At 47.1% G+C, this 13,217-nt stretch overlaps 1 protein-coding gene across 1 annotated transcript in view; it reads right to left on the bottom strand.

The window, feature by feature from the left end:
* LOC311234561 (attractin-like protein 1) overlaps positions 1-13,217 on the bottom strand; it is a gene marked incomplete at both ends in the record, with an annotated part of 812,919 nt that overhangs the window by 584,602 nt on the left and 215,100 nt on the right. The window contains 1 exon segment of the mRNA XM_084321810.1: positions 2,253-2,436. Coding sequence (XP_084177936.1) covers positions 2,253-2,436 — 184 coding nt within the window.

The raw sequence follows: 13,217 nt of genomic DNA on the forward strand, positions 1-13,217 counted from the left end.
TCTCATCTCACCATGAGGTCTCATCTCACCGTGTGGTCTCATCTCACCGTGTGGTCTCATCTCACCATGAGGTCTCATCTCACCATGTGGTCTCATCTCACCGTGTGGTCTCATCTCACCATGTGGTCTCATCTCACCATGTGGTCTCATCTCACCATGTGGTCTCATCTCACCATGAGGTCTCATCTCACCATGAGGTCTCATCTCACCATGAGGTCTCATCTCACCGTGTGGTCTCATCTCACCATGTGGTCTCATCTCACCATGAGGTCTCATCTCACCATGTGGTCTCATCTCACCATGTGGTCTCATCTCACCATGTGGTCTCATCTCACCATGTGGTCTCATCTCACCATGTGGTCTCATCTCACCATGAGGTCTCATCTCACCATGTGGTCTCATCTCACCATGTGGTCTCATCTCACCATGTGGTCTCATCTCACCATGTGGTCTCATCTCACCATGTGGTCTCATCTCACCGTGTGGTCTCATCTCACCATGTGGTCTCATCTCACCATGTGGTCTCATCTCACCATGTGGTCTCATCTCACCATGAGGTCTCATCTCACCATGTGGTCTCATCTCACCATGAGGTCTCATCTCACCATGTGGTCTCATCTCACCATGTGGTCTCATCTCACCATGTGGTCTCATCTCACCATGAGGTCTCATCTCACCATGAGGTCTCATCTCACCGTGTGGTCTCATCTCACCATGTGGTCTCTCATCTCACCATGTGGTCTCATCTCACCATGTGGTCTCATCTCACCATGTGGTCTCATCTCACCATGTGGTCTCATCCCTCATCTCACCATGTGGTCTCATCTCACCATGAGGTCTCATCTCACCATGTGGTCTCATCTCACCATGTGGTCTCATCTCACCATGTGGTCTCATCTCACCATGTGGTCTCATCTCACCATGAGGTCTCATCTCACCGTGTGGTCTCATCTCACCATGTGGTCTCATCTCACCGTGTGGTCTCATCTCACCATGTGGTCTCATCTCACCGTGTGGTCTCATCTCACCGTGTGGTCTCATCTCACCATGAGGTCTCATCTCACCGTGTGGTCTCATCTCACCGTGTGGTCTCATCTCACCATGAGGTATCATCTCACCATGTGGTCTCATCTCACCGTGTGGTCTCATCTCACCATGAGGTCTCATCTCACCGTGTGGTCTCATCTCACCGTGTGGTCTCATCTCACCATGTGGTCTCATCTCACCATGAGGTCTCATCTCACCGTGTGGTCTCATCTCACCATGAGGTCTCATCTCACCGTGTGGTCTCATCTCACCATGTGGTCTCATCTCACCATGAGGTCTCATCTCACCGTGTGGTCTCATCTCACCGTGTGGTCTCATCTCACCATGTGCCCGTGTGGTCTCATCTCACCATGTGGTCTCATCTCACCGTGTGGTCTCATCTCAGCGTGTGCCCGTGTGGTCTCATCTCACCATGTGCCCGTGTGGTCTCATCTCACCATGTGCCCGTGTGGTCTCATCTCACCATGTGCCTGTGTGGTCTCATCTCACCATGTGCCCGTGTGGTCTCATCTCACCGTGTGGTCTCATCTCACCGTGTGGTCTCATCTCACCATGTGGTCTCATCTCACCGTGTGGTCTCATCTCACCATGTGGTCTCATCTCACCGTGTGGTCTCATCTCACCATGTGGTCTCATCTCACCGTGTGGTCTCATCTCACCATGTGCGCGTGTGGTCTCATCTCACCATGTGCCCGTGTGGTCTCATCTCACCATGTGCCCGTGTGGTCTCATCTCACCATGTGCCCGTGTGGTCTCATCTCACCATGTGCCCGTGTGGTCTCATCTCACCATGTGCCCGTGTGGTCTCATCTCACCATGTGCCCGTGTGGTCTCATCTCACCATGTGCCCGTGTGGTCTCATCTCACCGTGTGCGCGTGTGGTCTCATCTCACCATGTGCCCGTGTGGTCTCATCTCACCATGTGCCCGTGTGGTCTCATCTCACCATGTGCCCGTGTGGTCTCATCTCACCATGTGCCCGTGTGGTCTCATCTCACCATGTGCGCGTGTGGTCTCATCTCACCATGTGCCCGTGTGGTCTCATCTCACCATGTGCCCGTGTGGTCTCATCTCACCATGTGCCCGTGTGGTCTCATTTCAGCGTGTGCCCGTGTGGTCTCATCTCACCATGTGCCCGTGTGGTCTCATCTCACCATGTGCCCGTGTGGTCTCATCTCAGCGTGTGCCCGTGTGGTCTCATCTCACCATGTGCCCGTGTGGACGTGGTAGCGGTACATCTGGTCCGCCAGGCCGTACTTGTTGTTGCCGAGGGCCGTGTATCCTCCGTGGGCGAACACACAGCCACTGGCCTGGTCGTATACACTGCTGTGGCCATAACCACCCTGCACCACCGCACCACCGCTGGGCACCACCTGCCATGAGTTAGACCCTGAGAGAGAGAGAGAGAGAGAGAGAGAGAGAGAGAGAGAGAGAGAGAGAGAGAGAGAGAGAGAGAGAGAGAGAGAGAGAGAGAGAGAGAGAGAGAGAGCTCAGTATTCTTTATCTCACAGTGTAACAAACATCAACACAATTAGAAGATACTCTTAAGTTACAAGTCTGGACACATTTCATTCCATCCAACAACCAAGTGAGTGTTATCTGTAAGAGTTAACCCCTGACCCAGACCAGTGTTACTGTGATGGTTAACCCCTGACCCAGACCAGTGTTGCTGTGAGGGTTAACCCCTGACCCAGACCAGTGTTACTGTGAGGGTTAACCCCTGACCCAGACCAGTGTTACTGTGAGGGTTAACCCCTGACCCAGACCAGTGTTGCTGTGAGGGTTAACCCCTGACCCAGACCAGTGTTACTGTGAGGGTTAACCCCTGACCCAGACCAGTGTTACTGAGAGGGTTAACCCCTGACCCAGACCAGTGTTACTGTGAGGGTTAACCCCTGACCCAGACCAGTGTTACTGTGAGGGTTAACCCCTGACCCAGACCAGTGTTGCTGTGAGGGTTAACCCCTGACCCAGACCAGTGTTACTGTGAGGGTTAACCCCTGACCCAGACCAGTGTTACTGTGAGGGTTAACCCCTGACCCAGACCAGTGTTACTGTGAGGGTTAACCCCTGACCCAGACCAGTGTTACTGTGAGGGTTAACCCCTGACCCAGACCAGTGTTACTGTGAGGGTTAACCCCTGACCCAGACCAGTGTTGCTGTGAGGGTTAACCCCTGACCCAGACCAGTGTTACTGTGAGGGTTAACCCCTGACCCAGACCAGTGTTACTGTGAGGGTTAACCCCTGACCCAGACCAGTGTTACTGTGAGGGTTAACCCCTGACCCAGACCAGTGTTGCTGTGAGGGTTAACCCCTGACCCAGACCAGTGTTACTGTGAGGGTTAACCCCTGACCCAGACCAGTGTTACTGTGAGGGTTAACCCCTGACCCAGACCAGTGTTACTGTGAGGGTTAACCCCTGACCCAGACCAGTGTTACTGTGAGGGTTAACCCCTGACCCAGACCAGTGTTACTGTGAGGGTTAACCCCTGACCCAGACCAGTGTTATCTGTGAGGGTTAACCCCTGACCCAGACCAGTGTTACTGTGAGGGTTAACCCCTGACCCAGACCAGTGTTACTGTGAGGGTTAACCCCTGACCCAGACCAGTGTTACTGTGAGGGTTAACCCCTGACCCAGACCAGTGTTATCTGTGAGGGTTAACCCCTGACCCAGACCAGTGTTACTGTGAGGGTTAACCCCTGACCCAGACCAGTGTTACTGTGAGGGTTAACCCCTGACCCAGACCAGTGTTACTGTGAGGGTTAACCCCTGACCCAGACCAGTGTTACTGTGAGGGTTAACCCCTGACCCAGACCAGTGTTACTGTGAGGGTTAACCCCTGACCCAGACCAGTGTTACTGTGAGGGTTAACCCCTGACCCAGACCAGTGTTATCTGTGAGGGTTAACCCCTGACCCAGACCAGTGTTACTGTGAGGGTTAACCCCTGACCCAGACCAGTGTTATCTGTGAGGGTTAACCCCTGACCCAGACCAGTGTTATCTGTGAGGGTTAACCCCTGACCCAGACCAGTGTTACTGTGAGGGTTAACCCCTGACCCAGACCAGTGTTATCTGTGAGGGTTAACCCCTGACCCAGACCAGTGTTACTGTGAGGGTTAACCCCTGACCCAGACCAGTGTTGCTGTGAGGGTTAACCCCTGACCCAGAACAGTGTTACTGTGAGGGTTAACCCCTGACCCAGACCAGTGTTACTGTGAGGGTTAACCCCTGACCCAGACCAGTGTTACTGTGAGGGTTAACCCCTAACCCAGACCAGTGTTACTGTGAGGGTTAACCCCTGACCCAGACCAGTGTTACTGTGAGGGTTAACCCCTGACCCAGACCAGTGTTGCTGTGAGGGTTAACCCCTGACCCAGACCAGTGTTACTGTGAGGGTTAACCCCTGACCCAGACCAGTGTTACTGTGAGGGTTAACCCCTGACCCAGACCAGTGTTACTGTGAGGGTTAACCCCTGACCCAGACCAGTGTTACTGTGAGGGTTAACCCCTGACCCAGACAGGGACTGGCATCCCATGATGTTGATGGACCCAGCTCAGAGGAGACGATACTAAACAACGGTGCCTTATGTTCTTTTAAAATTAAATTACCAAATATATTGCTTGCTAAATATACCTGTGTCACAGCCATTAGATGAGAGATCTAGTCCTGTATGTCTCACGGAAAGAGGCCGTGCGGTTTGCTCACATCCAAGGAGCCACTCATCAACAAACTGATCAAATACAAGACAGAATTCACCATTCAGCGGGTTAACAGATTGATAGGATTTCATCAGATTTCAACACAGCCCTGCAGACTAGTAACTCCAGCTCTCCATTCCCCCACTTCAGTTTGTTCAGTGTGTTCTCTCTCCATGTTTATTAAGTAGTGTGACTCGGCCTAACCACTGGTCTCTCTCTCTCTCTCTCTCTCTCTCTCTCTCTCTCTCTCTCTCTCTCTCTCTCTTTCTCTCTCTCTCTCTCTCTCTCTCTCTCTCTCTCTCTCTCTCTCTCTCTCTCTCTCTCTCTCTCTCTCTCTCTCTCTCTCTGTGAATAAGCACAAGTTCCTTCCAAACTGATTATTCAGCCAGATCATGCATCTAACGTTTATTATTCACCGAATAAACCTCTGTAAATAGCTGGCACATTCCAAGCAGGCAGAACACGAACAAATCAAAATTGATTTAATTTTAGAATATCAAATTCCCACGGTTATATTGAGCCAACGATAAACTAGTAAGAAAGGTTGTGGACAAGCAATAATATGAGTAATTATTATTCAAGCTATAAAAAGTAACGGTGTAAAGCTGCCATGTGACGTGATGTTTTGCTTGTGAATTCGATGCAGCAACATTATTCCCTGGCTATCGTCCTCACCGCCCTGCCCAGTCCTACGGTCAGATAATACCTAATTATCTATTACCAGAATACATGTCCACTACAGACACAGATCTGCAGGTGAAACCTGAGGAGAGGATGGAGGGGTCAGATAGCCTTTAATAGCATTTACAATGTGTGTGTATTTAAATTATTAATCCTCCACTGCACTGTTTTTGTCCTGTGTCTGTGTTGTTGTTACTGTGAAAAAATTATGAAAAAATGCATACACTGTAATGCCACAACAATTACCTATGTGTTTTACACAAATGGCTTAATAAAGGAATCTGTGACGATGTAGGCTATTATTGAAGCTCCCTTTTGTCTTTCTGATGGGTATATATTGCAATGAATGATACTGTAAATGTTATTAGTTGCTCTTTGAAGAGAAGAAAATGTAACGTTAGATATTTATTTGTTTGGTGTAGAAGTATGGGCACCTGTTAGACGGGTGTAACTGGGTTTACTAAATTCTCAAAATGTGTAAAAAAAAAAAAAAAAAAAAATTTATTTGTTGAGGTCCTAGTCTGGGGGAGGGGGGTTCTTTTGTATCTATTTTTCTGTAACTCGGGGAGGGGGGAGGGGGGGCAGTTGTCAGCATGTCCTTTTGTATATGGTTGTTGAACTGTTGAACTGATGCTGTAAAACAAAAACAAACAAAAAATACCAATAAACATATTGTTTAAAAAAATAAAGGAATCTGAATCTGAATCTGAGTAGGAGTAGAAACTGTGTTCTTAGTCACACAACAGAGATTAAAACCAGGCATAGGGCTGCTTGTTTATCGCAAAAATCATAAGCACCATTATTTTGCGGCGCATTAATCGCTTTGATCTCGATTACCTTGATCTCACAGAAGAGAAGAACAGAAGAGACAGAGAACAGAGAGGAGAACAGAGGAGAACAGAGAACAGAGAGAACAGAAGAGACAGAGAACAGAGAGGAGAACAGAGGACAGAGAGAACAGAAGAGACAGAGAACAGAGGAGAAAAGAGGACAGAGAGAACAGAAGAGACAGAGAACAGAGAGGAGAACAGAGGAGAACAGAGGACAGAGAGAACAGAAGAGACAGAGAACAGAGAGAACAGAGAACAGAGAGAACAGAAGAGACAGAGAACAGAGAGGAGAACAGAAGAGACAGAGAACAGATAGAACAGAAGAGACAGAGAACAGAGAGAACAGAAGAGACAGAGAACAGAGAGAACAGAAGAGACAGAGAACAGAGAGAACAGAAGAGACAGAGAACAGAGAGGAGAACAGAAGAGACAGAGAACAGATAGAACAGAAGAGACAGAGAACAGATAGAACAGAAGAGACAGAGAACAGAGAGAACAGAAGAGACAGAGAACAGAGAGAACAGAAGAGACAGAGAACGGAAGAGACAGAGAACAGAGAGAACAGAAGAGACAGAGAACAGAAGAGACAGAGAACAGAAGAGACAGAGAACAGAAGAGACAGAGAACAGAAGAGATAGAGAACAGAGGAGACAGAGAACAGAAGAGACAGAGAACAGAAGAGACAGAGAACAGAAGAGACAGAGAACAGAGAGAACAGAAGAGACAGAGAACAGAAGAGACAGAGAACAGAAGAGACAGAGAACAGAAGAGACAGAGAACAGAAGAGACAGAGAACAGAAGAGACAGAGAACAGAAGAGACAGAGAACAGAGAGAACAGAAGAGACAGAGAACAGAAGAGACAGAGAACAGAAGAGACAGAGAACAGAAGAGAGGAGAACAGAAGAGACAGAGAACAGAAGAGAGGAGAACAGAAGAGACAGAGAACAGAAGAGACAGAGAACAGAAGAGACAGAGAACAGAGAGAACAGAAGAGACAGAGAACAGAGAGAACAGAAGAGACAGATAACAGAAGAGACAGAGAACAGAGAGAACAGAAGAGACAGAGAACAGAAGAGACAGAGAACAGAAGAGAGGAGAACAGAACCCAGGTGGCCAAAAAGTTCCGGCCCATTAATGGCCTGTATCCGGCAGGCCGGAAGAAATTAGTCGGCCCAAGTCCGGCTGCCAGAGTCGGCCAAGTAGGCGGCAATGACTGACTGGCCGATTCCGGCCCGAGTACACTGGGCCAGGTCCGGGGTTGCCGGAAGCGGTGAACGTCCGGATCGGCCGAGTAGGCGGCAATGACTGACTGGCCGATTCCGGCCCGAGTACACTGGGCCATGTCCGGGGTTGCCGGAAGCGGTGAACGTCGGGTTGCCTAAAGCAGCCCAGATGCGACCCACACACACTGGGCCAGGTTTGGTTGCCCGAAGCCTAGCCGACACTGCCAATGCAATGGTACTACACAGTAAATTCCGCAGAGTACATTTGACTCAAACTGAGTAAAGAAATTTTACTCAGTTTGAGTGAAATGTACTCAGTTTGAGTCAAATTTACTTTGCGGAATTTACTGTGTACCCAGTATTCTGCCAGAGCTACTCCACTATCTGCCTATGACCATACATTACCGGAAATACAGTAGGAAATGGTTGATTAGTAATACAATGCCACATATTTAAGGACCCTTCCCTTTACCAATGGAGTATTGGCATGTCCCGCATTGAACAATTCAGAAGTTTACATGCTGTCTCCTACCTCACTGAAATATATTCTCAGTGTATGTGCACATTGTACACAATATACACCATTCTGCAGTGAAGCTCAAATATCAAGTAAAGTAACAATTACCCCCATACATGCTACTTTTTCCAGTTAAAAATGACAACTTGAATAGATATTTAAACATTTATTAACAAAAAAATATCACATCCTCCTCTCTGAACCCAACGACAAAGCCTCCAATGAAATTAACCCATTGTTCCCCTGCAACAGCTTCTCCCACAGGGGATCTTTGATTAAACACCTGCTATCAGAAGAATATAGACAGTCAGAAAAAAAGTTCAGTTTACTACTTAAGTACATTTAAAAGTAGAAACGTTGACTTTTACTCAAGTGTGTACTTTCACTTAAACTTTCATGTTAGTCTAGCTTAGCACATTTTTTTAGGAGAATTAATACAAAAACGAGTGATATGGCCGTTCAGTTGTAAATGAAAGCCTGCATTTAGTAAGACGTTGTTTATAAATGTCTTTTGGTTTAGTTATGAATGAATGACAGCATCTCTATAGCACAGCTCTATTACTAGGACATAAAGTGCTTTGTAATGACTGTATACATCATTCACAACGGGTGGCCCCAGCAGGAATCAAACTCCTAACCGTGACAGTGTTAGTGCCATGCTCGGAGTGCCAAGCACAAGACCCCAATGTTATGCGGGGCTCTGCTCATAGGCGGGCGGCTCGTGGCGTGGCTCGTAGTCCTGGTTGTAGAAGCAACCGTCGCCCTCCATGGAGACCCCCCTCCTCCCGCGTCACCCCAGCGAGGTGGCGGGTGGCGACCCTGACGAGGTGAGCCATGGTGGGGTGACGGGGGGCCGGCAGGGGGAGGCCCCTGGGGGGGGCTCCGGAGAAAAGCGCCAGGGGGCCGGGCCGGGAGGCGCCCCTGGGGCACCCCGGGAGGCGTGGGCATAGCCTTACGGACCACGGGGGAATAGGTGACGTGGGGGCGTAGCGTGGCGGGGGTCTGGGGGAGCTGTCGCCGGCCCCGGCGAGGCGTGCTGGTCCCCGACGTGGAGGGGACGGGACTTCCACTCACTGCCCTACACGAAAAGTGAAAAAGGCAAATAAAAAGAACGAACCACAAATTCAACGACAGAAGAGAAGAGGATGAGATAGAGAGAGAGAAGAGAGAGAGAAGAGAGAGAGAAGAGAGAGAGAAGAGAGAGAAGGAAAGCAAGATAACAAAATACAACAAGAGCCAGTATGGAAGCAAATGAGTGACAGAAGTATTTGAATTTGATCAGACACCGAATTTATAGCATTGAAAATAATTACTTTGAAAACATGTATCTGAATTGAATTTATAGCATTGAAAATAATTACTTTGAAAACATGTATCTGAATTTTTTCAGACACCAAATTTAAAGCATTGAAAATAATTACTTTGAAAACATGTATCTGATTTTTGAATTTTATCAGACACCGAATTTATAGCATTGAAAATAATTACTTTGAAAACATGTATCTGAATTTTTTCAGACACCGAATTTATAGCATTGAAAATAATTACTTTGAAAACATGTATCTGAATTTTTTCAGACACCGAATTTATAGCATTGAAAATAATTACTTTGAAAAATGTATCTGAATTTTTTCAGACACCGAATTTATAGCATTGAAAATAATTACTTTGAAAATCATGTATCTGAATTTTTTTGCTACGAATTTACCTATGTGAAATAAAAATTCAATGTAAAAAAATTCGAATGTATAATAAAATTCAATGTAAAAAAATTCGATGCATAATTGCGGTGTATAAAATTCGATGTAAAAAACCATCATCCGGGCTACCCAGACAGGATAAGCAATCGCGCCTGGATGCAATCGAATTGACTTCTGGCCTATCACTGCACGGCTTTGTCAGTCATGTGATCACACCAACCCGGGAGAAAGATGGCGGTATATATACATACGTTGGGGGGAGAATATACATACGGTGGGGAGGAGACTGTACATTAGGAGGGGGTGGGTGGGAGAGAAATATACATACGGTGGGGAGAGAATATATACATACGGTGGGGAGGAGACTGTACATTAGGAGGGGGTGGGTGGGAGAGAAATATACATACGGTGGGGAGAGAATATATAAATACGGTGGGGAGGAGACTGTATATTAGGAGGGGGTGGGAGAGAAATATACATATGGTGGGGAGAAAATATATACATACGGTGGGGAGGAGACTGTACATTAGGAGGGGGTGGGTGGGAGAGAAATATACATATGGTGGGGAGAGAATATATACATACGGTGGGGAGGAGACTGTATATTAGGAGGGGGTGGGAGAGAAATATACATACGGTGGGGAGAGAATATATACATACGGTGGGGAGGAGACTGTATATTAGGAGGGGGTGGGAGAGAAATATACATATGGTGGGGAGAGAAATATACATATGGTGGGGAGAGAATATATACATACGGTGGGGAGGAGACTGTACATTAGGAGGGGGTGGGAGAGAATATATACATACGGTAGGGAGGAGACTGTACATTACGAGGGGGTGGGAGAGAAATATACATATGGTGGGGAGAGAATATATACATATGGTGGGGAGAGAATATATACATACGGTGGGGAGGAGACTGTACATTAGGAGGGGGTGGGTGGGTGAGAGAGAAAATACATATGGTGGGGAGAGAATATATACATACGGTGGGGAGAAGACTGTACATTAGGAGGGGGTGGGAGAGAAATATACATATGGTGGGGAGAGAATATATACATATGGTGGGGAGAGAATATATACATACGGTGGGGAGGAGACTGTACATTAGGAGGGGGTGGGAGAGAATATATACATACGGTGGGGAGGAGACTGTCTATTATATGTATATTTCTCTCCCAACCACCCCCTCCTAATGTACAGTCTCCTCCCCACTGTATGTATATATTCTCTCCCCATCATATGTATATATTCTCTCCCCACCGTTCTCTTGGTGTAAAAAGTTTAAGACCAGGGTGAGGCCAGGCTATGGATGGCTTTGAAGGTGAGGAGTAGTGTTTTGAAGTTAATGCGTTCCTTGATCGGGAGCCAGTGGAGGGAGTGGAGGACAGGAGTGATGTGTTCGCGGGACCGGGTGTTAGTGAGGAGGCGGGCAACTGAGTTTTGGACCATCTGCAGTTTATGGAGGGAGCGGGAGGTGATGCCAGTGAGGAGGGAGTTACAGTAGTCCAGGAGGGAAAAGATGAAGGCGTGTATGAGGGATTCAGCAGCAGGGGGTAGAGGCAGTGACGGATTTTGGCAATGTTGCGGAGGTGAAAATATGAAGTTTTGACAATGGAGCGGACATGGGGTCAAATGAGAGGGTGGGGTCGAGGATGACACAGAGGTTGCGGACTAGGGGGGAGGGGGTGATGGTGGAGTCATTGATGGTGAGTGTGATGTAATACAATAATTTATACTGTAGCATTACAAACCATTTGACAGCCAGGTCCTGCACCTCCGTTCTTGTCCTCTAGGAGCCATCGCAGCATGGCCAAGACCTTCCTCATCCAGCATACTGTCCGGGTGTAACTTATTGCCAGCGGAAGAGTGCAAGAATGCTTCCGCATTCGTCACCGCACGCCAGTACGGTAATGCGCCTTTCCTTTCGCCCCGCTCAGACAAATGCATGTAGTACATTGCAACACAACGCAGCATTTCCGCGGCTGTCTTTAACTAGCAGGACGCTAGTGGGCTAGTCGCTAAAATATATAATTGTACCAACACAGATATTAGGCAGTACACACATTGTCCTGCAATACATGTACAGTGAATGCACAGCTACATTCGCCATATATTTCTATCGCTGCTGCGGTCTATAGTGAAATGCAATATTATTATTATTATTGTAAAGATTATCATTACAATCGCAGCCTGGAGGCAATGTTACAAGTGTACGAGGGTTGTGTGCAAAGAGCACAGCCTCTCAATTTGCACAACGTGCACAAAATAATAATTGTAATGATCTTTACAATAATAATAATATTGCATTTCACTGTAGACCGCAGCAGCGATAGAAATATATGGCGAATGTAGCTGTGCATTCACTGTACATGTATTGCAGGACAATGTGTGTACTGCCTAATATCTGTGTTGGTACAATTATATATAAAACGATATATATATTTGAGTGACTAGCCCACTAGCGAGGCAACCTCCTGCACCATCGCAGCAGCGCCGAGCGTGGTGATACAAGCGGGCTGCTCTGAGGAAAGGAGCCCCTTCACGCTAGTGGGCTAGTCGCTCAAATATATATCGTTTTATATATAATTGTACCAACACAGATATTAGGCAGTACACACATTGTCCTGCAATACATGTACAGTGAATGCACAGCTACATTCGCCATATATTTCTATCGCTGCTGCGGTCTACAGTGAAATGCAATATTATTATTATTGTAAAGATCATTACAATTATTATTTTGTGCACGTTGTGCAAATTGAGAGGCTGTGCTCTTTGCACACAACCCTCGTACACTTGTAACATTGCCTCTCCAGGCTGCGATTGTAATGATAATCTTTACAATAATAATAATAATAATAATAATAATATTGCATTTCACTGTAGACCGCAGCAGCGATAGAAATATATGGCGAATGTAGCTGTGCATTCACTGTATGTATTGCAGGACAATGTGTGTACTGCCTAATATCTGTGTTGGTACAATTATATATAAAACGATATATATTTTAGCGACTAGCCCACTAGCGTCCTGCTAGTTAAAGACAGCCGAGGTTGAGTAGTTTCTTCTGATATCACTTTCAAACTCCAAGTGATTCGTTGCAATGTACGCGGAAATGCTGCGTTGTGTTGCAATGTACTACATGCATTTGTCTGAGCGGGGCGAAAGGAAAGGCGCATTACCGTACTGGCGTGCGGTGACGAATGCGGGAGCATTCTTGCACTCTTCCGCTGGCAATAAGCTACACGCATACTGTCCTTCTGAAGCTCTGAAGTCATTAGTGGCCATGAACCTAAAGAGAGAGAGCGAGAATACGTTAGTAGATAGTCTAAGGCCAGTGATTCTCAATATTATTTTGCATATCTAGGACCTCTAATTTAGTCCATGTCATGCACATCTACATAAAATATACTCTAGCATTACAAACCATTTGACAGCCAGGTCCAGCACCTCTCCGTTCTTGTCTTCTAGGAGCCATCGCAGCATGGCCAAGACCTTCCTCATCCAGCA

This window comes from Notolepis coatsorum, assembly GCF_963971535.1.
Source record: "Notolepis coatsorum genome assembly, chromosome: 9".
Taxonomy (NCBI): Eukaryota; Metazoa; Chordata; class Actinopteri; order Aulopiformes; family Paralepididae; genus Notolepis; species Notolepis coatsorum.